The sequence below is a fragment of the Marmota marmota genome, unplaced genomic scaffold (assembly GCF_001458135.2).
Source record: "Marmota marmota marmota unplaced genomic scaffold, marMar, whole genome shotgun sequence".
Classification (NCBI taxonomy): Eukaryota; Metazoa; Chordata; class Mammalia; order Rodentia; family Sciuridae; genus Marmota; species Marmota marmota.
The window spans coordinates 2,376,671-2,402,515 of NW_025999945.1; the positions used below are offsets into that span (position 1 = coordinate 2,376,671).

General features: G+C 36.4%; 1 protein-coding gene across 1 annotated transcript in view; it reads left to right on the forward strand.

The window, feature by feature from the left end:
• Nucleotides 1-23,277, forward strand: part of Nrg3 (neuregulin 3) — a 1,019,685-nt gene extending 996,408 nt beyond the window's left edge. Inside the window, exons 9-12 of the mRNA XM_048801779.1 lie at nucleotides 11,312-11,439; nucleotides 15,608-15,778; nucleotides 20,844-20,915; nucleotides 21,154-23,277. Coding sequence (XP_048657736.1) covers nucleotides 11,312-11,439; nucleotides 15,608-15,778; nucleotides 20,844-20,915; nucleotides 21,154-21,661 — 879 coding nt within the window. The 3' untranslated portion in view covers nucleotides 21,662-23,277. The remainder of the gene's footprint in view (nucleotides 1-11,311; nucleotides 11,440-15,607; nucleotides 15,779-20,843; nucleotides 20,916-21,153) is intronic.
• The last annotated feature ends 2,568 nt before the right edge of the window (nucleotides 23,278-25,845 follow it).

The following is a 25,845-nucleotide window of genomic DNA, read 5'->3' on the forward strand; positions in this document are numbered from 1 at the left end:
AAAAAAAAAAAAAAAAAAAAAAAAAAGAGAAAAGAGAAAAAGAAAAAAAAATGTAGTAGTTTGATACTCTAAATTAAATAGAGTTTTTTATTTATTTATTTATTTTTTTATCTTTGTCATTCTTTCAGTTTTCCTTTATGTCTTTTATTACTCTGTTGTTAGGAACCTATGTGTTTTACATTCTTGGAGAATTGAAACCATTTTTCATTCATGAATGATATTTCTTTAATCCTTTTACCTGATAATTATATTTCAAAATATAACTGCTTCAGCTTATTTTGGATCAGTGTTAACCATTTAATTTTATCATGTGTCTTTAAAGTGTTTCTCAAGAATACGATTTCCTTTTTACAAAAATCTATGCTCACATCTTTGTTTAATTGGTGTCTATAGATCAATCATATTTTAAGTTATTGTGGATATTTTTAAATTCATACCTGCCACATTTGTAACTGGTTTGTATTTTTTCCCATTTTCTTTGCTTATTTCTTCCTTTCAGTTTTAAATATTTTATTATTCATTTTCCTCACTTCTCTCCATATCATCTATACTACTTTTTATTTATTGTTTAGTGGCTCTTCAAGAAGTAGCAATACATATTTACAAGTAATCCAAGTTCACTTACAAATTAGTAAATTGTTATTTGAAACTACTACACATACTTTATTTTTTTATTGGTTGTTCAAAACATTACAAAGCTCTTGACATATCATATTTCATACATTAGATTCAAGTGGGTTATGAACTCCCATTTTTACTCCAGATACAGATTGCAGAATCACATCGGTTACACATCCACATTTTTACATAATGCCATATTAGTAACTGTTGTATTCTGCTACCTTTCCTATCCTCTACTATCCCCCCTCCCCTCCCCTCCCATCTTCTCTCTCTACCCCATCTACTGTAATTCATTTCTCTCCTTGTTTTTTTCCCATTCCCCTCACAACCTATTATATGTAATTTTGTATAACAATGAGGGTCTCCTTCCATTTCCATGCAGTTTCCCTTTTCTCTCCCTTTCCCTCACACCTCATGTCTCTGTTTAATGTTAATCTTTTCCTCGTGCTCTTCCTCCCTGCTCTGTTCTTAGTTGCTCTCATTATATCAAAGACGACATTTGGCATTTGTTTTTTAGGGATTGGCTAGCTTCACTTAGCATAGTCTGCTCTAGTGCCATCCATTTCCCTGCAAATTCCATGATTTTGTTATTTTTTAGTGCTGCGTAATACTCCATGGGGTATAAATGCCACATTTTTTTTTTTTATACATTCATCTATTGAAGGGCATCTGGGTTGGTTCCACAGTCTAGCTATTGTGAATTGTGCTGCTATAAACATCGATGTGGCAGTATCCCTGTAGTATGCTCTTTTAAGGTCTTCAGGGAATAGTCCGAGAAGGGCAATAGCTGGGTCAAATGGTGGTTCCATTCCCAGGAATCTCCATACTGCTTTCCAAATTGGCCGCACCAATTTGCAGTCCCACCAGCAATGTACAAGAGTACCCTTTTCCCCACATCCTTGCCAGTGCTTGTTGTTGTTTGACTTCAGAATGGCTGCCAATCTTACTGGAGTGAGATGGTATCTTAGGGTGGTTTTGATTTGCATTTCTCTGACTGCTAGAGATGGTGAGCATTTTTTCATGTACTTGTTGATTGATTGTATGTCCTCCTCTGAGAAGTGTCTGTTCAGGTCCTTGGCCCATTTGTTGATTGGGTTATTTGTTATCTTATTGTTTAATTTTTTGAGTTCTTTGTATACTCTGGATATTAGGGCTCTATCTGAAGTGGGAGGGGTAAAAATTTGTTCCCAGGATGTAGGCTCCCTATTTACCTCTCTTATTGTTTCTCTTGCTGAGAAAAAAACTTTTTAGATTAAGTAAGTCCCATTTGTTGATTCTAGTTATTAACTCTTGTGCTATGGGTGTCCTATTGAGGAATTTGGAGCCCGACCCCACAATATGTAGATCGGAGCCAACTTTTTCTTCCATCAGACGCAGAGTCTCTGATTTGATATCAAGCTCCCTGATCCATTTTGAGTTAACTTTTGTGCATGGGGAGAGAAGGGGATTCAGTTTCATTTTGTTTCATATGGATTTCCAGTTTTCCCAGCACCATTTGTTGAAGATGCTATCCTTCCTCCATTGCATGCTTTTAGCCCCTTTATCAAATATAAGATAGTTGTAGTTTTGTGGATTGGTTTCTGTGTCCTCTATTCTGTACCATTGGTCCACCCGCCTGTTTTGGTACCAGTACCATGCTGTTTTTGTTACTATTGCTCTGTAGTATAGTTTGAAGTCTGGTATCGCTATACCGCCTGATTCACACTTCCTGCTTAGCATTGTTTTTGCTATTCTGGGTCTTTTATTTTTCCATATGAATTTCATGATTGCTTTCTCTATTTCTACAAGAAATGCCGTTGGGATTTTGATTGGCATTGCATTAAACCTATAGAGAACTTTTGGTAATATCGCCATTTTGATGATGTTAGTTCTGCCTATCCATGAACAGGGTATATTTTTCCATCTTCTAAGATCTTCTTCTATTTCTCTCTTTAGGGTTCTGTAGTTTTCATTGTATAAATCTTTCACCTCTTTTGTTAGGTTGATTCCCAAGTATTTTATTTTTTTTGAGGATATTGTGAATGGAGTGTTTTTCCTCATTTCCATTTCAGAAGTTTTGTCGCTGATATACAGGAATGCCTTTGATTTATGTGTGTTGATTTTATATCCTTCCACTTTGCTGAATTCATTTATTAACTCTATCAGTTTCTTTGTAGACCCTTTTGGGTCTGTTAAATATATTATCATGTCATCTGCAAATAGCGATAATTTAAGTTCTTCTTTTCCTATTTTTATGCCTTTAATTTCTTTCGTCTAATTGCTCTGGCCAGTGTTTCGAGAACTATATTGATAGAGGGCATCCCTGTCTTGTTCCAGATTTTAGAGGTAATGCCTTCAATTTTTCTCCATTTAGAATGATTCTAGCCTGAGGCTTAGCATAGATAGCTTTTACAATGTCGAGGTAAGTTCCTGTTATCCCTAGTTTTTCTAATGTTTTGAACATAAAGGGATGCTGTACTTTGTCGAATGCTTTTTCAGCGTCTGTCAAGATGGTCATATGGTTCTTATCTTTAAGTCTATTGATGTGGTGAATAACATTCATTGATTTCCATATATTGAACCATCCTTGCATCCCAGGGATGAATCCTACTTAATCATGGTGCACAATTTTTTTGATATGTTTTTGTATCCGATTCACCAGAATATTATTGAGGATTTTTGCTTCTAGGTTCTTTAGGGATATTGGTCTGTAGTTTTCTTTCTTTGAGGTGTCTTTGTCTGGTTTCGGAATCAGGGTGATGTCGGCCTCATAGAATAGAAAAAGAGGGAGCTCTTCCAAATTCATTTCCTGAAATAACTTGAAAAGTATTGGTATTAATTCTTCTTTAAAGGTTTTGTAAAACTCTGCTGTATACCCATCTGGTCCTGGGCTTTTCTTGGTTGGTAGTCTTTTGATTGCTTCTTCTATTTCATCCATTGATATTGGTCTGTTCAAATTGAACTACACATACTTTATAACAGAGTATTCCAATACTTTAAAAATTTGTCAATCATTACTTTGTGAGAATCACATAACAGAAAAATATTTATTCAAATTAATATTAACAATGTGTTATCTATTAAGACAAATGAAATATTTACTTTCATTTATTATTTTTCTGACACTTTTTCTTCCTTTCTGTAGATCTAAGTTACTGACCTACATGATTTTCATTCTCCCTGCAGAATTTCTTATAATATTTATTGCAGGCCGGGTATGCTTATGATGAATTTTCTGTTTTTATTTGTCTGTAAAAGTTGAAACTATAACCTTATTGGCCTTTTTTAGTTTTATTGATTTTGTTTTTAATTTTTTTTTTAATTCACAAGAGCGGAATGCATTACACATATAGAGTATGATTTTTCATATCTTTGTATACAGAGTGTGTTCACGCCAATTCATGCCTTTGTACATGTACTTTTTTTTACATTACAATTCTTATTACACATATACACCACAATGTTTCATAACTGTTTATATAGAGTATGTTGACACCCAATTTGAATCTTTGCTTATGTACTTTGGATAATGATGTCTATCACATTCCAGTGCCCTTGCTAATCCCCTGTCCCCTCCCTTTCCCTATCTAGAATTCATCTAATCCTCCCATGCTCCCCCTCCCTACCCCACTATGAGTCATCCTCCTTATAACATAGAAAACATTTGGCATTTGGTTTTTGGGATTAGCTAACTTCGCTTGGCGCTTAGCATTATCTTTCCAAATGCCATGATTTTGTTCTTTTTTTAATGCTGAGTAAAATTCCATTGTGTATATATGCCACTTTTTAAAAATAATTGATCCACTGAAGGGCATCTAGGTTGGCTTTCAATGGCATTCCTCATAGAAACAGAAAAAGCAATCATGAAATTCATCTGGAAAAATAGGAGACCCAGAATAGCTAAAGCAATCCTTAGCAGGACGAGTGAAGCAGGTGGCATCTGTATACCAGAACTTAAACTATACTAGAGAGCAATAGTAACAAAAACAGCATGGTATTGGCACCAAAACAGACTGGTAGACCAATGATAAGAATAGAGGACACAGAGACTAACCCACAAAATTACAATTATTGTATATTAGACAAAGGTGCCAAAAACATGCACTGGAGAAAAGAGCATCTTCAACAAATGGTGCTGGGAAAACTGGAAATCCATATGCAACACAATGAAATTAAGCCCCCATCTTTCACCAGACACTAAACTCAACTCAAAATGGATCAAAGACCTGGAATTAGACCAGACACTCTGTGTCTAATAGTAGAAAAAGTAGGCCCTAATCTTCATCATGTGGGATTATGCACCAACTTCCTTAATAAGACTCCTATAGCATAAGAATTGAAACTGAGAATCAATCAATGGGATGGAATCAAACTAAAAAGTTTCTTCTCCACAAAAGAAACAATCTGTGAGGTGAAAAGAGCCCACATTCTGGGAGTGAATTTTTACCCCTCACATATCAGATAGAGCACTAATCTCTAGGATATATAAATAACTCAAAAAGCTAAGCACCAAAAAAACAAATAACACAATCAATAAATGGGCCAAGGACCTGAACAGACACTTTTTAGAAGTGTATATACAATCAATCAACAAATATATGAAAAATGCTAATCAAAACTAAGATATCATCTCCCTCCAGTCAGAATGAGAGCTATTATGAAGACAAACAATAAGTGTTGGCGAGGATGTGGGGAAAAAGGTACATTCATACATTGCTGGTGGGATTGCAAACTGGTGCAGCCAATATGGAAAGCAGTATGGAGATTCCTTGGAAATCTGGAATGGAACCACCATTTGACCCAGCTCGAACTATACCCAAAGGACTTAAAAACAGCATACTACAGGGACACAGCCACATCAATGTTTATAGCAGCACAATTCACAATATCTAAACTATGGAGCCAACCTGGATACCACCTTATTTTTGGTATGATGATTTCAGGAGTGAGGTTTCTAGTTTTTTGTTTGTTTGTTTGTTTTTTACCTTTTTACATATTTCAGTCTTTTGCCATCTTGTTTGCTAGGTTTCTAATTAGAAGCCCAGTGTATTTCCTAACCCTTTTCCTTTATAGGTAAGATTTTATACTATAGCTCCCCCCACACAGTTTTTAAACATTATATGTCATCATAATAGGTTTGGGGGACTTATCCTGTGTGGTCTTTTAGTGTTCTAAAAGCTTCCTTAAACTGTGGTGTGGTTTCCATTATTAAATTAAATAATTGGATCATAATTATTTCAATTTTTTTCCTAATACATTTTCTTCCTCTTCCTCTTCTGTTGTTCTAATTGTGCCAGGATCATACCCTTTGACTACTGTTGTGTGTGTGTGTTTTGGTTCTATTGATAAACAGATGTACCATTTGATAGGATTCTCTATTAAAGTGTTTTCGGTGGTGCTCGAGATTGAGCCCACTGCCTTGTGCATGCTAGACAAGGATTCTACCACTGAGCCACATCCCCAGCCCTTATTACAGTGCTTTTTATGTTTAGCATGTGCTTTTGATTACTGACTAAAGTTCCCTTTTCTATACTTATGGTACCCGTCTGTTCTTCCATGTTGTCTGTTTTCTTCCTGTAAAGTTCTTACCCCATTTTTCATCATCTCTCTCCTATGAGTTCTGGTTCTTTTCCATTGTATTTTCTTGTCTTTTAGCATACCTCATGATGTTTTGTTAAAAGGTGGAATGAACATACATTTGGGAGTAGGAACTAAGGTAAATAAACCTTCAGTGTAAGGTTTTATGTTAATCTGGCTAATATTGGGTTTGGTTTAATGTTTGCTATAGCCATAGATGCCAGGGGCTTCAAAATCCTCTGATGCTTGTTTTGCTTATTTGGCTTTCGTCTCTGCTGGATGTTTAGGTTCCTTTAAGAACTCAGTAGTCTGCTTTTGCAAATTTTTCAGTTGTAATCCACTTCAATTGTAGTGGAGTCCTGTAGATATGGTGGAAGGGAACTCTTCTGTGATCTTCTGATTATATTTTATCCTTTCAGTGGGACTGTGTTCCTGAGCTATGTCCTTCACAAGGACTTCTTCGCCTTTTCCTCCTGTTATGAGAGAGAGGAATGCTATGGGTCTGTCAGGGGGAGGGGTTTGGAGATGCCCTGTCCTCAGGTGCAATAGGCTTTGGCAAAGCCTTATTTTTTGTTGAAATGCAGGCAGTTGTTATGGAGCATGCTGTGTGTGTTTCAAAATGGTTATCTTTCCCCTTTTAATAGCAGATGCATATGATGATCTATTGTTTTCTGTTACAGTCTGGTGTACTTCTATGAAAGAAGAGCACCTTTCCTGAGACAGCAGCCCCCAAATGATCCTAGCTCTCATTGTCATCTCCACATGGATTCCAGCAACTCAATCCCAGTGACTCTAAAGGCTGAGGCAGGAGGAGTGCGATTTTGAGGCAAGCCTCAGCAATTGAGTGAGACCCTGTGTCCAAAAGAGTTGAAAATGCAGCTCGAGCAATCCTACCAATTTAGACTGAGTATCCGTAGTCCCTGTCTCTCCAGTCTCAGGGTGGTGGCTTACCCTACAACTTAAGTATCTGATGTATACCAGAATGGCCATTGGTTTTCAGTTCTTTTTGTAGTTGTTTTCTTCTGTTATTGTTAGGACAGGAATGATGACTTTCAAGTTCTTGTCAGAAGTGAAATTTGAAAGCTATCTCTAAATTCATTTGGAACCAATATGTATGAAATGTCAACTTTGAGGATTGCCAGCTTATTATATCTTTAATTGTCCCACATATCTCAATCAACCCTGGATGGGAATGCCAGCAGTAACAACAACAACAACAAAAAAAAAATACCAAGAGAGAAATGCAAATTTGTTCCAACATTTTTCTTAATTTTATAAGTAAAAAACAATTATGTGATATAACAATACAAACATTCTAAAGGGAATTTTTAGAAAATATTTATCAATAAGCAAGAAGTTGATTTTATTCATGACTTTCACTTGGGATTTGGATAAAGCCTTCCCTCTCAGAACACTGAAGTAAGGACCTAAAAACCTAATTAGACTTTTTGATATGGATTACAGACAGTGATTTAGCATTTTCTCTAGAAAAGTCTGATGTTACCACAGGATCTCCTTCCGCAGTAGCTGAGCAGACTTCCTATTCTCAATGTATCCTTTCTCTATTATTTACCTCTATCATGTAACTCTTTTTGTGGCTGAACCACCAAGGCATTTGAATTTGTTGTCTAAACGGATTTATTAGAAGTTGGGGGAAAAGTGAGCAACTCTAATATGTCTTTTTTAGAGTCTGGAAATCAGAAATTCAGTATGTTGTTTACACTTCAGTAAACACATCTGACTGTTTCCACGGATCATTTGTAACACACAACCTTAATTAGCAACAAAGCACATATAGAGGTATTATTGAATTTTCGTTATTTGGGATTTCTGAAAACAATCACCTTTTGCAAATTATCTCCATATCTTCTTTTCATTTCATGTGAGTTTATTCTGTTTTAGAAAAGCCTGGCCAGCTTCTACAGGTCCATTTTGTAGCATTCAGATTCTAGTTTAAGATGTAGTCATTACTGCCACTACGTGGCTTATTTTGAAAGTACTTAAAAATGAAACTTATACTTACAGCTTTGAACTTAAAAAAACCAACAACAATAAATTGACATTTTCTCAAGTCAGCAGAGATATTCGCTATATACAGTCATGTGTCCCTCAATGATAGGGATATGTTATGAGGAATGTATCATTATGTAAATATTCTTGAGCATAATTACATGAACCTAGTTGGTGAAGGTCAATCATTTGGCATGGTGTTTTGATATAATCAAGAGATGTGGTAAACACAAGACTTATGAGGCTGCCGCAGCCATACAGTTTTACAGTATACTTGTACGTTTGTGTATGTATATAGATTACATAATTGATAATGACTGACTAGTTTATATATTTGCTATACCATACTTTTTAAGCATTATTTTGGAATGTATAGTTGCACATGCTATAATTTTACATAGCTTGCAGTACAGGTTTGTTCACACCGTATCACTAAGTGATAGGCATTTATTCAGCTGTATTAGTCTTATAGGACCACTGTTATGCATGTACTCTGTTTTTGAAAAATATATTATGAGGTAGTGACCATGCTTTTCTTTAAGGGTATGACCCAATTAATAGTAATACTTTATTTTGCTTCTTAAAAATCTACATCCTGAGTGAAACACATACAGAAAAATGTGTGTATAAACACAAAGGTAAATGTGCATTTATGCACACATATTCAACAATGTATATCCATGTAATGCATTTTCCTCACTTATACAAGTGGATTCATCTGCATACTCTTCTGTACCTTGTTTGTATCTTTTCAATGTCTCAATAGTATTCATTTCTTTCTGCTTTGTATTTTTGTTTTGGTACTAAAAATTCTACTACTGATGTGCCTAAAGAATTATTTCACACTTATATATATATCATTGAGAAAATTGCCAGAAGTAATATTTTAGATTTCAGAATAGATGTTTAAAATTTTAAAACACATTGTTGATTTGTTTCCCTAGAATTTACCATCAATTCTACCTTTCCCAGATATTCTTTTTGTTGTTCTTTTGTGTGTTTTAGTTTTTTTTTTTTCTTTTTTGGCACTGGTGGTTTAACCCAGGGTACTCTAAAACTAGAGTACTCTAGAGAGGGCTGGGGATGTGATAGTTTGAGAAAGGGTCTCCCTAAGTTGCCCAGGCTGGCCTTATATTTGAAGTCCTTGTGCCTTAGCCTCCTAAGTGGCTGGGATTACAGCTGTGCACTTTATTCTTAAAATTTAACTTTCTCTACTGCCCTACTATACAGAGTGCAGTTACATACCTTTCTAAAGTACATCATGTATCTATTTCTGTGAAATTCTTGTTCACGTTTTTGTAGTTGCCTTTCATGTTTTTTAGTTGATTTCTGTGCAGCATTCAAATTGTAATACTCTGACATGAATACCAATCTTTTTATCAGGTTTTACACTTTAAGTTGATAATGATCATTTATGCTACTTAATAAAATTTAACATGTTTTATTTAGGGTTTCGAGGTGTTTTATCCTGGTAAGAACTATCTTTTTCCCTTAAGGTTATGAATAAATGTATCCACATAGTTTGAAACTACTTTTATGCCCATTGCCATGTGGATTCTTTTAGTTTATGAAATCTTTTTAGTGCATTTAATCTTGATGTAATCAAAGTATCAAAAGCTTAATGGTCTCTGATTTGGAGGATTAGCTGAGAAAGCCTTTAAATGGAAGTCTTTAGCCCAACACCCAATTTTTTTTCTAGGATTTCGATCATTATTTTATTTCCATGTAACTCCTTCAGGTGTAAACATTTACTTTCATGGATAACAGTTATGACAGCATGTTTATGCTTTAACTCTATTCAGATGCTTCCCGTGCTTCTGTAATAAGGAGTGAAGGTACTCAACACGTCTGAGTGTATCTCAGGCTCTTCATGTGACACTATTAATTTCACTTTGTATTTTTGAAGTTGCTTAGACAAAAATTTATAAATATCTTAGGCTAGACATTTCCTTCTATTAATGTGAAATATCCATCTTTGTCTCTTTTAGAACAAAGTTGGCATGGCATTATATCTTATTTGGTATTATTACTTTATAAATTGTGTTTTCTATAATATGGGGGGGTGTCATCACTCATCCTATTTGTCATTGTCCTCTATTGCTTTCACACAGATGACCGAATTTATTGTCAATGTGTGAATATCTTAATACTCAAATCTAACTCCCCTGTTATTGTCATCATGGAAATCATGATGCATTTTTATCTCCATTTTACCATTCTCTGTCATTTACCCTCCTTATTAGTTTTTGTTCAATTAGTGTTTCAACTTATTTTTCTCTTTTAGTCTGGTAATATCACTGAATATGTGTATATATATATTTTATATGTGCATAAAATTAGTCAGCATTTCCATTTTATCCTAAGTCTGTTCTCAACTATAGCCAGGAGTTGTTTTTTTTATCTCATTAGGACACATATGATACAAGTAGTGGCTGCCTCATATTTACATAGAATCTAAGATCATGTATGATTAAGACCTAGAAAGAATGAAGTAACCAGAAGAAAAATTAATTCAAGAGCACAGAAATACATTTGATTATAAACTCATTGTATGATTTTCCTTTCTGAAACTTGTTTCTTATGGTTCAGAGATAATATTCTCTTTAAGTAGTTTTCTAGGAATATCTCATGAGGCACAGGAGTCTAAATAAGATAGTCAAGGGTAAAGCCAAGGATTAGGACTAAAAGAGTGAAATTCTCAAAGTAATTATCTGGCAACAGGGTGAAGGAGAACAGTGGAGTGTGTGTGTGTGGGGGGAGATATATGACGTAATTTCTTCTAGAATTCTCAAAATATTATAAGGTTCACAACATCAGTATCTATGAAAAAATATTAGCTAATAGAGATCCAATTAACTGAATGGACTAAAATATACTTGTATGTGCTTTTTGGCTATCAGACATTGTTGCCATGAAGTGCAGTGAGAAGACTCATTCATCTTCAATGGCACTTATCTAATCTCAGAAGCCTGGTGTGTGTGAGAAATGGGATGCACTGGATGTCACTATCGATGTCCTGGTCAGGACCCAGGCAAAACTGGCATTCCACGATACTGATGCCTAACTCTCATGTTGTTAACCCTCTTCTCATAATGTACCTCCATATGCATATGATTTCCTGCAGTATTCAAAGACGGAAAGGCATCCTGTGACTGCGCTGGAGAAAATGATGGAGTCAAGTTTTGGCGGCCCCCAGTCATTCCCTGAGGTTCCTTCTCCTGACAGAGGAAGCCAGTCTGTTAAACACCACAGGTACTGGTAGCTGATTATTGTGGGACTGGGTTCGTTCACACAGTGTACACTCTGGACACACATGCCGAAAAATGGCAACATGGGATTGTTCTTGATTCTCCTACAGTTCTCCATGGAGGAGATGTTCCAGCAGCTCACAGCAGGTAAACAAAAGACACTGGCTTCCCTCGCAGGCAACATTGTGCCTACAAGAGCCTGAAGGAACCATTAACAACACTCATCAGAGCTATAGGCATAGACCAATGAACAGAACAATTGCATTCTGAAAAACTATTAAAACATGATTTTTTCCTAGCCTGCCTCATCATTACTGGCAAAACTAATGTCTAATTCTCCCCTCGGCAGCTGGTGTGAGATGCTCCATGTCTTCCAACATGGTCCTCACAAAAGAAAATTTTCCAGGGGGATATCCTGGCGAACCTTCTCTAAAACCTTGTGTTATTAGTGGAGGGGTACTCTTTTGTAAGCTGACCACAGCAATCGGGTCTTTGAGAAAGAAAGGCAAATATATTTTATGACATTCTAAAAGTGAACATATTCTGTAGCATCTTCTAGCTCACAGTGTTCTGCTTTACACACGAGGTTCTTGTACTCCAAAAAATGGAAGGTATCGCCTTCCAAACCAAGTGGTGAAGTTTGTTGGAAATAATGTTATAGTGGATAGTATGTATATGTGTATGTTTTTGTATGTGTCAAAATGGACATCTTCAATCTTTGCACAAGTTGTCCAAAGACTGAAGCTTCTTTTTTCAATTACCAATCTATAGTAACAAGTTTTCTACTTTCAATTAAAACTTTATGCTGCTACAAAAACAAAACAGGTACAATAGCTTAAATATAAAATATATGCAGTAAATTGAAATTTTGAATGTGACAGTAAATAGTGAGGTACTACTACCAATGAAGGATAACTGTTATCAACCTTTGTTTTCACATCTCTCAGCAACACTTTGCACACAACCCCATCAGAAACACTTTTTAAAAGGAAACAACCTTTTCCTTCACTCCTTAATGAACCTTAGGAAAGGGCTTTCCTGTTTGTACCCACACTTATATTGTAATTATCAACATACTATTTTTTAAAAATTTCCATTCCATATGAAACTGAAATAGAGGGTTTAAGTATCTTAAACTCAAGTTTTGGCTTATATCATTTGTTGCATTTACAGACTACTTCCCCGTGGAAAGAGCATTTCACTTTAATGGACTTTAGTCCAAAATTCCCAGCCTTTTAGAAGATGGATATTTTCACCCAAACAGTATTTCCCCCTGTCGATTAGAACAGAGTATTTTATCCAGTCAAGTAAGAGAGTTTAGTGAATCATTGTAGTACTGAATTGTCATAAAGTTGAGATTTTTAAGAATCATATCGGAGCTGAAGTATACTTTTGTTCTTATTTGTATATTTATTCTGAAAATTGGCTTCTACTCAGGCTTTTAGGAGTCACTCACAGATTAAATAAGGACATCATTAAGACATTGTCCTTTTGTTCAGTACAATGACATTGGAGTATCTGTTGACATACATTGTGTCCTGATAGATAGGCAACAGGTGATTTATAAAGTGCCTCTAGAACTTTGTAAATTATGGTTTCATACATCATAGTTTTTGTTTTGTAAAACATGTAATAGACTTAAACATTTTCATGATTGATAACCTGGTCACTGATTTATATATCCCACAAACTGTTCCATTACATCCTGAATAGTTGATTGACCAGTAGATGCAGACTATTATTTTTAAGATGGATTACTACCTCATATGGGTAGACTTTGCTGTTGTGACAGTTTAGCAAGCTATATGAATAATTAATTTCTTTTTGTGCACTAAAAATATAGCTCATTTGGATAACTTATTTGTGAAACAAAGCCATTATTTCTAATGTTTAGTCCAAAAATTCCCACCTGTTTAAAAAAAAATCTACCAAGCCATCCTTATTGCACATTTTGACAATCTAACTTGCTCAAAGAAAGCACATATATAGGTTTTCTATGGTGACATGACTCCAGGACTTTTAGTGACTAGGAGAATGGCAGAAGAACAAGACGAAAACTTTCTTTCGAGCATCTACTATTTGCCAGGCTCCACATTAAATATTTGCATATATTTTAGCTTCCACACTAATCCCATGAAAAAAATAAGCACAATACTGATACCTTCCTTTTGCTGCTCCCCACTCCCACCCCTGTGCAGTGGTCTCTACCTCTCCCTGTGTACCAGAAGAGCTATAGGCTGTTTTGTCCCCTGGCTTCTCTTGGTTCAATGGGAAATGGTAAGGTGGTGGCATTTCTTCCCCCTTCCTTCCTTGGTAGCCTGAGCAACCTGTCTTCTGGGGCCCTCAGACTCTGCCAGGTGGTCTTATCCTTACTCTCCTGACTGAAGGGCCAAGGAACGAGAGAGAGAGAAAGAGAGAGAGTAATAGCTTCCCCTTGTTAGTAGTGGTAAGGACAATAGTCTCTATTTCCCCCCTTTCAAATATAGGCTATACATTCTAAATTCTAAAACCTTACTTTGCTGAAATTAAAATAGCATTTATTTCCCTCCAAGTCTGATACTAGTCTCAATTCCAGTATCATGCTCCTAGTAAGGTACAGACCTGAGATTTTATACTTAGACATAGTACACTCTAGCACCTAGATTCCCATACCTGATAGACTCTTTAATTCCCAGGGGATGGTAGATAGAAGTAGGGAGGGAGGGAAACCATAGTTTCTAATAGAGAACTTCTTAGAGACCTAACTATACATCACTTGTTGGGAAGAATTTTAGCATTCAGCATACAAAGAATATCAAAATAAAAGTATAATGATGTTGCTGGTTATGATCTGATGTCTGCCTAAATTGAAGAAGTTCTATATAGTTCGATCAGTTATCTTGCCAAAACCAGAAAAGTGGATACTAGCACTCAAATATAAAAATGAAACTTTTGGGCACACATTGACATTTATCAAGTAGAAATAACTAATATTGATGGGAAAAAAATGACAGAAGCCAAACAATATAGTGATATGGTAAAATTCCTTTGGAGGGCCTCTTCCTTTTAGGACTTGATAGGCTTATTGAAATTTTGTGGATATTTTTCATCTTTGTTTATATGGTTGAATTGATATTTTCAGATGTAACATGGATCCACAAAATTCTCCATTCGTTCATTCATTGTTTGAACTCAACAATTAACATCTCATGAAATGCCTACAAATGAACAAAGTTCTCCTTACTAGTCTAAGTAGGGTCCATTCAGAGGGTGGAGATGGGAATCTGTGTGGAATAAGTAATGAGTCAAATCAGCAATTATTGTTTTGGGGGTGAAAACTGAGGAAAGGATCCAGGGTCTCACAAATGCTAGACATGTAAGTGATATCTCTAGCCCTTTTAAAATTGTATTTTGACGTAGGGTGTAAGTTGCCCAGGCTGACCTCAAACTTGTGATTCTCAGTTTCCCAAGTAGCTGGCATTACAAGAGTGTACCACTGTGCCTGGCTATCAATTAAATATTTTTTATACAATCTAGTTCTTTTGTTTTATGTAAACTACATATGGTGTTCTCATATTGTTCAGGCCTCTGATCTACCTCATTTATATAGCTATAAACATGATTATTTGGATACGCATCAAATGAAATAGCTAATCAGACATTTATTAAGAGCAAATGCAAAAATAGTTTCTCAAGACTAATGAAAATCTGGGAATCTGAACTGAGAATTTAACATGGATATTAAGGAAAGAATGCCAATTAAAGTCAAGTTTGTTTATTCTATAACTTAGAAGTGAAAATTTCTTCATAAATCCCTTCTGAATTTTCTATATTTAATTCTTGTATCTAATAAGGGCTTCTTTTATTCCAATCAGAGACACAGCTATTATGTCTTATATAACCAAGGTAGGAAGGAATATGAACCTTGAGAATTTAAGCCCACCTCTTATTTCTGGCAGGAAAACTGGGATTATTTCAGTCAGTAGGCCTCTAAACTGGGAAGTCAGAAAGAAAGGAACTTGTCTTTGAGTAACTCCTGATCTCAACCAAGCACATTTCTATAGTCATGGATGGCTTATGGCCTAGAACTTTGAGAAACCAGGGTACAAATACAATGTTTGAGAAGTTGCCTGGAGGTTATTGCTATGATCTCTTTGGTTTGTTGGTTTCTTTTCCCACTTTCAATCCTGCAGGAGTCTCTCCTCTTGCTGTAGTCCAGGGCAAAGGAGTGGGATGCTCCATAGGAATGCCTTCAGGAGGACACCCCCCTCACCCAGAAGTAGGCTGGGTGGAATCGTGGGACCAGCATATCAGCAACTCGAAGAATCAAGGATCCCAGACCAGGATACAATACCTTGCCAAGGGTACGTCTTAAAAGCAATGGAATTTAGGGAAGATGTCATGAGCGCGATAGCTTTGAGCTACATGTTACTGATTTCTTCATTAACTGGCTATTTATACTTACTTTTGTCTTTGTTTCACAAGGTTGAACCAATTTAAAAGAATAGGTATGATGGAAAATAGGTATAAGGAAATGTTAAAAAATAAGTGTAGAGATCTAGGCAATATGTCATAGTTTCTAAAACAACTGAAAATTTGTGTTTGATAAAAATAAGATTTCTTAGGAGGAATAATGTATCCATCAGTAATTTGGAAAAAAAAATGCTTATTTCCTAAGCAATAACCTATATTACATAAAAACATAAATATGTATAAAATATATGAATGTAGTAGATAAAATATGTAAAATCTTTCATCTGGCATTCTTAAATGGAGAATTTAGGTCAATGTGAACAAGTTCAAAGTCACAGCACAACTATGAAACTCATATCTCTTAATTATTCATGGTACAGGGATGGAAGGATGGGCTTTGCGACATCATGGCTGCTGCTCCTTACAGTGCCAAAGGCGCCCCTTTCTCTGGTGAACACAGACCCTCAAGGGGCTCAAGGCATAGTGAGTGGAGTGAATTTTAGCCATCACATACTAGTTGGCATCAACCATTCAACCAAACATGGCAGCCCTTATTTAAACTGACTAGAATTCAAAACATACCCTTGTCCCTCACTGCTTATGTGAACTTGAGAAATTTTTTATCATCTGAGCTTGAGTTTCATTTGAACTTAAGCCCCCTGGGGCTTGTAAGATTTTGTTTTAAAATGTGTGTAACTAACTTATACCTGACACACAGTTATCACAGAAGTAGTACCGGTGCTTATTGTCATTGTCATAATGTTATCATTGATTTCAAGAGCAATGGAATCAGAAATTACTCCAGAAATTGCAGGCCTCAGTTCCCTCACTCAAAGTCAGGTTCTAAATTGTTCATCTTGAATGAGCTAGGCCAGGGAGTTTAAGCTAAAGATCAAATCAGGTGGGAGGTCCAGCACAGAGCCTTAGCTTTCTTTTTCCTTCTGGGTATGCGATAGATACAGTGATGCCCTGTATGACAAAGTTCTGCAATAGATTTCTTTAAGAAGACTAAAAGATAGGACACAAATAGCCTGTGGCTACATTTTGAAGCAATTCCAAACGGACTGTAAAATGCATTTGGTACAGATTTAGGGTGACAGTTGCAAATTCAACATAACAGTCTAGTTGTCCAAAATGTATAATGCAAGTCAAGAAGTAGTACACATTTCTCTTGGCCTTCTCTCTGAAACAGGGGCTTGCATTTAGCATTATTATAGCAGATAATGCTTCATAAATACTTTAATAAATCACTAATTATGTCTTTCTGAAGTATATGTGTCTGTACACACACACTCTTACAATTTTTCCCCATTTAGAGTGAATGTTAGAATGAAAATGAATAAGGGGAAAAAAATCAACTTCACAGATTTTGGGGAGTGGATAGGAAACCCAGACCATACAGTCTTTCACTCCACATGGTCCGGGTATGAGGATGCTCTGAGCCTATGCCAGGCCCGGACCATATGTTTGCGTAACTTCCAGAGCTCAGACATTCCCACTGCACGTTCAGGCAGTGCTGTGCCTTTTACCTCTTGGGAGACTCACAGTGGTGATTTTGTTTTGGTTCAGTCTCCGTTGGTTGGGAATATTCTTTCCAGCTGTCTGGCCACGTGTATTTTTCCTGTGTGTGATCTGCACCCAATGTTGATAAATGGTGGCTCTAAGTATAAGTCACTGTGTGCTCAGCACAATGAATCTCAGGGAGCAATCTCATTCTCAGTTCTTAAAAACAGCTATTTTCTACTCCCAGGGGACTGACTGTCTCTCTAGACTAGAAATGGGATTGGTAATAGAATTTCACAGCTAAAGGCCCTCTTCAAATCTGGCCTGAGCCAGGGATAGAGGGCAGGATATGTGAATAAGTTTGCAAGAGCCCTCAAACATCTGCTGCTTGTTTAGCAACCATGTGGTCACTGTCTGCTAGTTAGCCTCCCAGTGTGTGGCTTCTTGGCAAGAACTTTAGTCCAACTTGAACCCAGCACCTATTTTAGTGTATCAGGGAGCAAGAGTGGAGGTTAAGAAGAGATGATTGAGGCCTCTTTTTTTCTGATTGAAAACCTCATCTGTGGCACCCATGGCTCATAGAGCTTTGAACTGGGTTATGCCAAGCAACTCAATCATAAGCTCATAGTCCATAGGAAAGAAGAAATAGAATCACAAAAGTCAGATTCATATCCTAAAAGTAGGTGGGATCCAACATATATGGTGCTCATTCTACAGCCAGCTAGCAACTTGATACATTTCAGTTATACCTTAGGAATTTTATAAATGAACACTGTAAGGATAAGTAGAGTTTAAATGGCTAGCTCCGGGTGGCATCCATAGTCCCTTGTGAATGAGCCTAGATTGAATTCTGGTCTGACTAAACCAGGAAAGGGATGTAAAGAAAGCCACATTCATGGCTGATATGTTAATAGAATACCTAATTGTATGGTTCCAGGGAAAGAGTAGATTTCTTCAATTTAGTCAATCCATTCTAAAATGTCATACTACCCTAGAACTGGGTCTTAAAGTCACCTAGTCAAGCAGATCCCTTGGCCTGACCCCTGAATTACTGGGAACCAAACAATTAATTGTTGGAATTTTTCTTCTTCAGAAGGATGCTTTGAATAATACTTACAGACAAAATGCATCTGTGGTTTCTTTATGGAGGAATGAGAGGAAGGATAGTGTAAACTGTTGTAGCAGTCAATGAGCAACAGGCTCATGAACCAAGCCAGAAAAAGGTTGACTCTCAACTCAAGATAATATAGAACTTGATTATCTTGTAAGTTAGGACCACTTCTAGAAATTAAGCTCTCACTTCAACTTCTGCTAGGACACTCAGAGTACTGCACCCCCTGCTCCAACATGGTTCCTCAAATTACTATTACTTTTTTTTTATGCTAAAGTTTGAACCAAAGGCCTGGTATAGACCAAGTTCATGCTTTATCACTGATCCACATTCCCAGCCCCCTCCTGTTTTAGTTGATGAGGAAAAATAAAACGAGACTACCATTTGTCTGAGATTCAGTGCATGTAATGGCATTGGGGCATGAAATCCTGTCTAATCCAAAATTAAATTACATCTTGGAGAGTTCTCATTCTTTAAAGCCCATCTTCATGTTCTGGTAACGTTTTAGGCTTCAGTTATTGCCAGGCATATGTCCAATAGCTAATTTGGGAAATCACATAGTGGTAAACTGCATTTCCTCTTTCTCATCTGAGTCCTTCCTTCAGGTCTCAGGTATATTAGGAGAATGCTTCATGTGTGGTTTTAATTGCCTTTGTACTAAAATGTGCCACATCGTTTACTTGTTTAAAACATCACCTACAGTATTATTTTGGTGCTTTTACAGATAGTGTTTATATCTATGCATAGGAATTTGCAGCTATCACTGTCAACTTACTAGATTCCAAACTGCTGATATACCCTGCTGATTTTGATGTAGAGAACAGTTTTTTTAGTTATACTTCTTGGCTCTGTTTCATTAGTGAGTCTGATAGGCAGATTATCTATATAGTCATATGATAATAGGTTTGTTCCAAGGACAAACTATAAGAGTCTGAGATTTGTCCCTTTACTCTTGAAATTCATGGAGCAGAACCTTCAGACTGATTTTTAGTCATATTACACTGAAGTAGTAGGATCTTCCAGAGAAGTTCCTTATACACAGCTATGCAGTTTTCTTGAGTAAAGATTCTATAATCCAAATAAATAAATAAAGGTATTCTGAGTTACCTCAGGATGTCCATTTGGCAAAAGTTTCTAGCTTTGATAGTAACAATCAGAATAAGACGAATTCTTTCTACTGTCTCTTACTAAATCTTACTAATGATAGAATTGGGGACAATTCATTTGAGTATCTTTTAGGATAGTTTGATTTTATTATTCTTATTCTGTAATTGATAAGCAAACAACCTTTTTTCAATTAATGAGGAAAGTGACCCCATGCAAGTGTTAGCTATTGTTATTATACTTGAAAATGGATATTAGCTGGGATATGGAGGGAGTATTTACTTGAAGATTTGTTCCAGTAGTCTTGTGTTAGATCAAGACTTAGTGATTGCCAACTCTATTCAATGCACAGAAGGAAAAGTTTGGACTACAAAGACCTAAATCTGTTCTGTACCTTTGCTTAGAATTTGGCAGAAAGGCATACCTTGAAATTGCTCCCATTGTGACCTTACAAGAAGGACATCTATTTAGATGCAACATGCTCCCTTGCAATTATTCTTTACTTGTATAAACATGATTTTATTTACACAACAATGTAAGACAAAGATATGAAATGTATAATAAGGAGAATAACACTAAAATATAACTAAACATGTCTCATGTTCAAGACAAACCACTAAGAAACAGAATAAAATCTGTTAAAGTTCCCAAACCACATATTTTTAAAAATAAATCTGTGATATACCTATCCTTCTTTCTGGCATTGGGGAGCTCAGAGGAGGGGAAAAAATTACCAGGCGTGAACCTAGTCACATTCTGGCATATTCAAATCACTTGGAATGGCATGCTGGCATTCTTGACAAGTTGTCGCCACGCACCATTGAATTACCTAATTCTAGAAACTACACAAAGAAAGCTGCTCAACTGGTAGGAGCCCCTGTGAAGCCACCTCATACTGATCCCTAGGCAGGCAGAAAAATTGTGTGCTCCTCTTCCCAACTTCAGACTCAGCAAGGGGCTAGCGAGGTAGTTCTTAAAGGTAGTATGCTGTTAACTGGATTCATATATCCTAAAAATCAATGGTAAAGCAGTAAAACTGAGGACTGCAATACCTATGCTTGATGTGGGGCTTCCCACTTGCCTCCAACCAGGGTGGCCACAACACCTCTACTGGACTAAGCCAGGGCTGAGAGGGTGGTCGAGTTGATGGAGTAGGGTAATGCCATTATGGGTTTCCTGTTTGTCACTATGGAAAGGCCACACTTACCTGCTCAATCCCCATTTACTTTGTATTCTAGGATAGAGGTCAGGAAGACTATACCCCACCTGCCTATACAGCTGTGGTGTGTTGAAAGACCCCTGGACTTAAAGTAAGAAGATCTGGGTTTGAGTCTCAGTCTGTCACTTATTTTCTGTGTGACCTTGGGCAAGTCACTTCAGCGACCTGAGCTTCAGTTTACTTCTCTGTTTAACTGGGAGCATATTATCCGTCTCTGGGGTTGCTGTGAGAGTTCAGTGAGGTGGTGCATGTGAAAAGTTCTTTGTGGATTGACTATTGCTCTAAAGATAGCAGAAAGCAGGATGTGTGATACTTTGTTTCTTTCTCAGGTATTCATCCAATGGTTTAAAAACCCAACAAAATGCATCAATAAATATGCAACTGCCTTCAAGAGAAACAAACCCCTATTTTAATAGCTTGGATCAAAAGGACCTGGTGGGATATTCATCCACAAGGGCCAGTTCTGTGCCCATCATCCCTTCAGTGGGTCTAGAAGAAACCTGCATGCAAATGCCAGGGATTTCTGAAGTCAAAAGCATCAAATGGTGCAAAAACTCTTATTCTGCTGACATCGTCAACGTGAGTATTCCAGTCAGCGATTGTCTTTTAGCAGAACAACAAGAAGTGAAAATATTGCTAGAGACTGTCCAGGAACAAATCCGAATTCTGACTGATGCCAGACGGTCAGAAGACTACGAACTGGCCAGCGTAGAGACCGAGGATAGTGCAAGCGAAAACACAGCCTTTCTCCCCCTGAGTCCCACGGCCAAATCAGAACGCGAGGCACAATTTGTCTTAAGAAATGAAACACAAAGAGACTCCACATTGACCAAGTGACTCGAAATGTAGGAATCTGTGCATTCTATGCTTTGCTCAACAGGAAAGAGAGGAAATTAAATACAAATTATTTATATGCATTAATTTAAGAGCATCTACTTAGAAGAAACCAAATAGTCTATCGCCCTCATATCATAGTGTTTTTTAACAAAATATTTTTTTAAAGGGAAAGAAATGTTTCAGGAGGGAGAAAGCTTACCACTAAAGCTTTTGGGTAGAATTCTGAATCCAATTTCAGTTAGTCCTAACAGTGTTCTCTTTGGCTTTTAGAAAATGTGGGCAATTCAGACCCTCAGTCCACAGTGCCAGTGTCCTCAAGGAAAAAAAAAAAAAAAAAAAAAACACTGGTAGTTAACCTGGTTTCAAAGAGACAAGCTGTATCCTGAGGGTGGATGTGCCCATGAGCAGGTGGCCCTTGCCATTTGGCTTGCCAGTTACAACCCCTAAATTTCCATTCACCGATCACCTTCATCACAGGTTATGTCACATCAAGCCACATAGTGTTTTGTATTTGATTTGCTGAAGAATGGCACAAAGACTGAAATGGAAAGGAAGACAGGTGATGGAGGGAGTAATTGGGGCAATCTTAGCTACTCTCATGTGCCATCCTCCCCTGAAATTTGAAAACACTCAGAGGGAGGTATGAAATTATTAGAGACAAAAAAAGAAGAAGTCACAATGTCGTGTCACTGAAATCATGCTAATAGAAATGTTTTTCTTGGAGATTGTTTAGAAGCTCTGAAAGAGCATTTCTGTGTGAGGTGTGGGCTCGCTCCCTCCAGCACATATGCTGTGTGCACATGTTCATCGTGCATATGTGTGTGCATGTGTGTGTGTGTGTGTATTAAGCTTGCTAAAAATTTGTTCTAAAACATCAGGGAATCTAATATTCAGAAAAAAATTTCCCTCTTAGATCTGTTCACTTGAAAGTTATTCATTAAATATAAAGTTCAATTAGTGAGTTCTTAAATCAAGATCACTTGCATGGTGGGGTCCTATAAACTCTCGACAATGTCTAGACCATTTTCTGATGTGAATACTTTTGAAAGGAGCAACTATTGGCCTATTGAGAATATCAGTATCACAAAGTGATTAATGGAGGATGTGTGTTTATTTTGAATCATACCTCAATTATTTACACAAGCCAATTATCCAATTGACAGCTACCATTTTTGTTCTCTTCATCCTCATTGCTATTGATTTCATAGCAAGTCTACTATGTGTGGACCAACTCATTGGCTTCAGTGGTTAATATGGAAAGAATAAATCGCTGAAATTACAAAGCCCAGACTATTCAGTTCACAAAAAGCCCCCAAAAGAACAGGAAATTATGTTGTATGTTTATTTGGAATAAAGCAATATTTTTACCACTGCTAAGGTGAACTGAAACCTCTCCTGAAGATTTGTCTGTTTTATTTTCCCTTACTTTCATGGGGCATTCAAAGAAATTAGTGTTCACATATCCAGTCTTTTTCCAATTATTGGTGGTGTTGAGTTGTTATGTTTACACTGTTTTAAATAAAAAGGCACAGTATTTGAAAGTATATAAAAGATTTCTTTTACTGCAGTTTGGGAAAACCTGGGTTAAAATTTCTTTGTGGATAAATCACATTCCATGGAAAGGCAGATGTAACTACCTGTGAATTGATTAGTGAAAATATACAATTTGTGTTTCAGGTTAAATTGTTTCTGTTGAAAATACATTGCAAATTGCTCTTTGTGAACATTCGTTAATAACAGACATAAAGCCATCTAGGCAAAATAACACTTTTTTTTTAATCAAAACTGCTTAGCAGAAAGTCAAGGTCTCAAATGTTGAAAACACTTTGGTAGAAACACACTTTAACGAAAGGTCATGTGTCTTTTATTAGTTGTCCCATTAAAGTTTTGTTGTTTTGAAAATAGAGGTAATGTTAGAATTTTTAAAAATCAAAAATTTTTAAAGTCTAGATCACTGACTTTGTCATTTAAAAATACTTTGGAAAATTTTAGGAAGAGACCTTATAGGTTTATAGAATATCCAATATGTTATTATGTTGAAATTTAACACAGTTATCAAATGGACTGGAAGGCCTCACAAGTCTGAAGACATTAACCTTGTTCTTGGTTTTTGTTTTATTCTTCTGAAATATTCTCTGTTGCTTATCCAAAGGATCAATTCAGAATTCACCTAATCAGTAGGGTAGGTATGTACTCTATGACACAATGAAGTTATTATTTACACTGGGAAAAAATTAATATTGTCAGTAAGACTCAAGTCTTGTTCTAATATCTTATTTTACAAAATGAAGTAGAACTGTATACTCTGTGATTATAACATAACCCACTTCCTTGTGCATTCTAAGGAGCATGAGTATCAGATAGTCCACTGGCAGTATGATGTAAAGTTTAGAAGTATAGTAACTGCCTAGAATAGTCTAGACAAATCTTCCATAAAACCACGGATATTAATGATTACTTCTGGTTCTCATTTGTCTCCTTTGGGAATATGAAGCTCCTGTGCAAAGTGTCCACATCTAGATATGCACATCTTTGAGCATCAGTTGACAAGTAGTGATAACATCAGACTTTGAAAGTCAATCTAACATGGCATATACTTGGAGCCATGAGTACTTTGTCCCTTCAAGCTCATGTGCCTACAGAGAAGTGCTTATTTCTACAAGAGACTTGATTTTTGCTTCATTTTCCTTGCCTTTATTATGTGAATAGATATTTGGAAGTTTGTAATTAAATAGGCTGTATATTCATAACTGGTGATTGTCACCATTTTTTACTTTGAACCATTTTCTGATGTCTTTTTTTTATAAAGCTTCTATTACTCTAAATTGCCAGTGACTATTGTAGAATGCTGTTGTTCAAAATATGACCAATTTTGTGCTAATAAGAAATACTAGAAATGATGTTGGAAAATTATAAATTTTTCTTCCCAATTATCTATGAACACTAAATATTCCATATTTCACACTCTGATCCAATATCTACCTTGCTATAGGTTAAAGACTAAATGCTTGTCAATTTACCACATCTCCAATGATATACATTAGGTTAAGTAGCAATAGCAAGGGTTTCTGAAGAGTGCTGCCTATATAGAAATTCAAAATTAATCTGTTTTGATCATGACAACACATCAGACCTACCAAAAAGAGAACGGAAGGGCAAGTCTTCAAAATGCCCATTGGCTTCTGGAATGGATGGCAGCTACAACTTGACAGGCACTGGCAAGCATGGGTAAGGCTTCCAGTAACCAGGTCTCCACCAGGATGTGTTTGATGTATGCAGCCATCATTCAACAGCTATCCTGCCATATGGTGCTATAAGGATACCATTACTCCCTAAGTGTATGTGTGCGTGGTGGGGGTAGTGATCCCTTTGATTCCAGCCCTGTAAACCTGAGATAAGTGCTATGAAATATTTCTCAACGAGAATGTAGTATACCTAGGAACACAGCAGGAGGGGTGGGATTTTTATTTGATCTTTTGGTATCTGGGAAACATTTTATATATAAAGAATACTTTTTTATTATTATTCAATTGTATAAATTCAGTACAGTGTTTTCAATGAATAGCACGTCTACACTGTGTTTGTACTCTCATCTCCAGAAATTCAGGCAAGATCAGCACAAGGTTTCTGGGCTGTTCTCAATTTTAAATGCATCTCAATATGCCCTGGAAAATGAAGCCTTTAAACAAGCTTTATCTCTTCCATTTCTTTCTTTCCCTTTTAAAGAAATACTGAGGGTAAAGGAAGAAATTCTTTCCTTAAGATCTACATGATTCTCTTAATAATGTGTTTCCTACTGTGACCACACACACAACACATATCTGTATATTGGAGTGCTTAATTACTTTGGTAGCTTTATCTCTTGCTTAATTTGGCAAACTGATTGATTTCATTGCTAAATGCTTTGCCTCATAGAATGCCAATCAGACAACTTGGCAATATTTTGATCACACAGGCATTTTTCATTTCCTTCTCTTTCTTATACAAGCAAAAATACCCCTGGGTTGGAAAATTCACAAGACTTTAGAATAAAAATCTCTGCTAGATTCTCTCAGAAATGGAAAAAAATGAAAATTAAATGACAGGTGTAAGTGATTGCTCTCTCTACAGTGTCTAATGGTCTCATGTATTTTTTTGTTTAAACAAAATTAACCATAACTTCTCCTCACGATGCCTACACACCT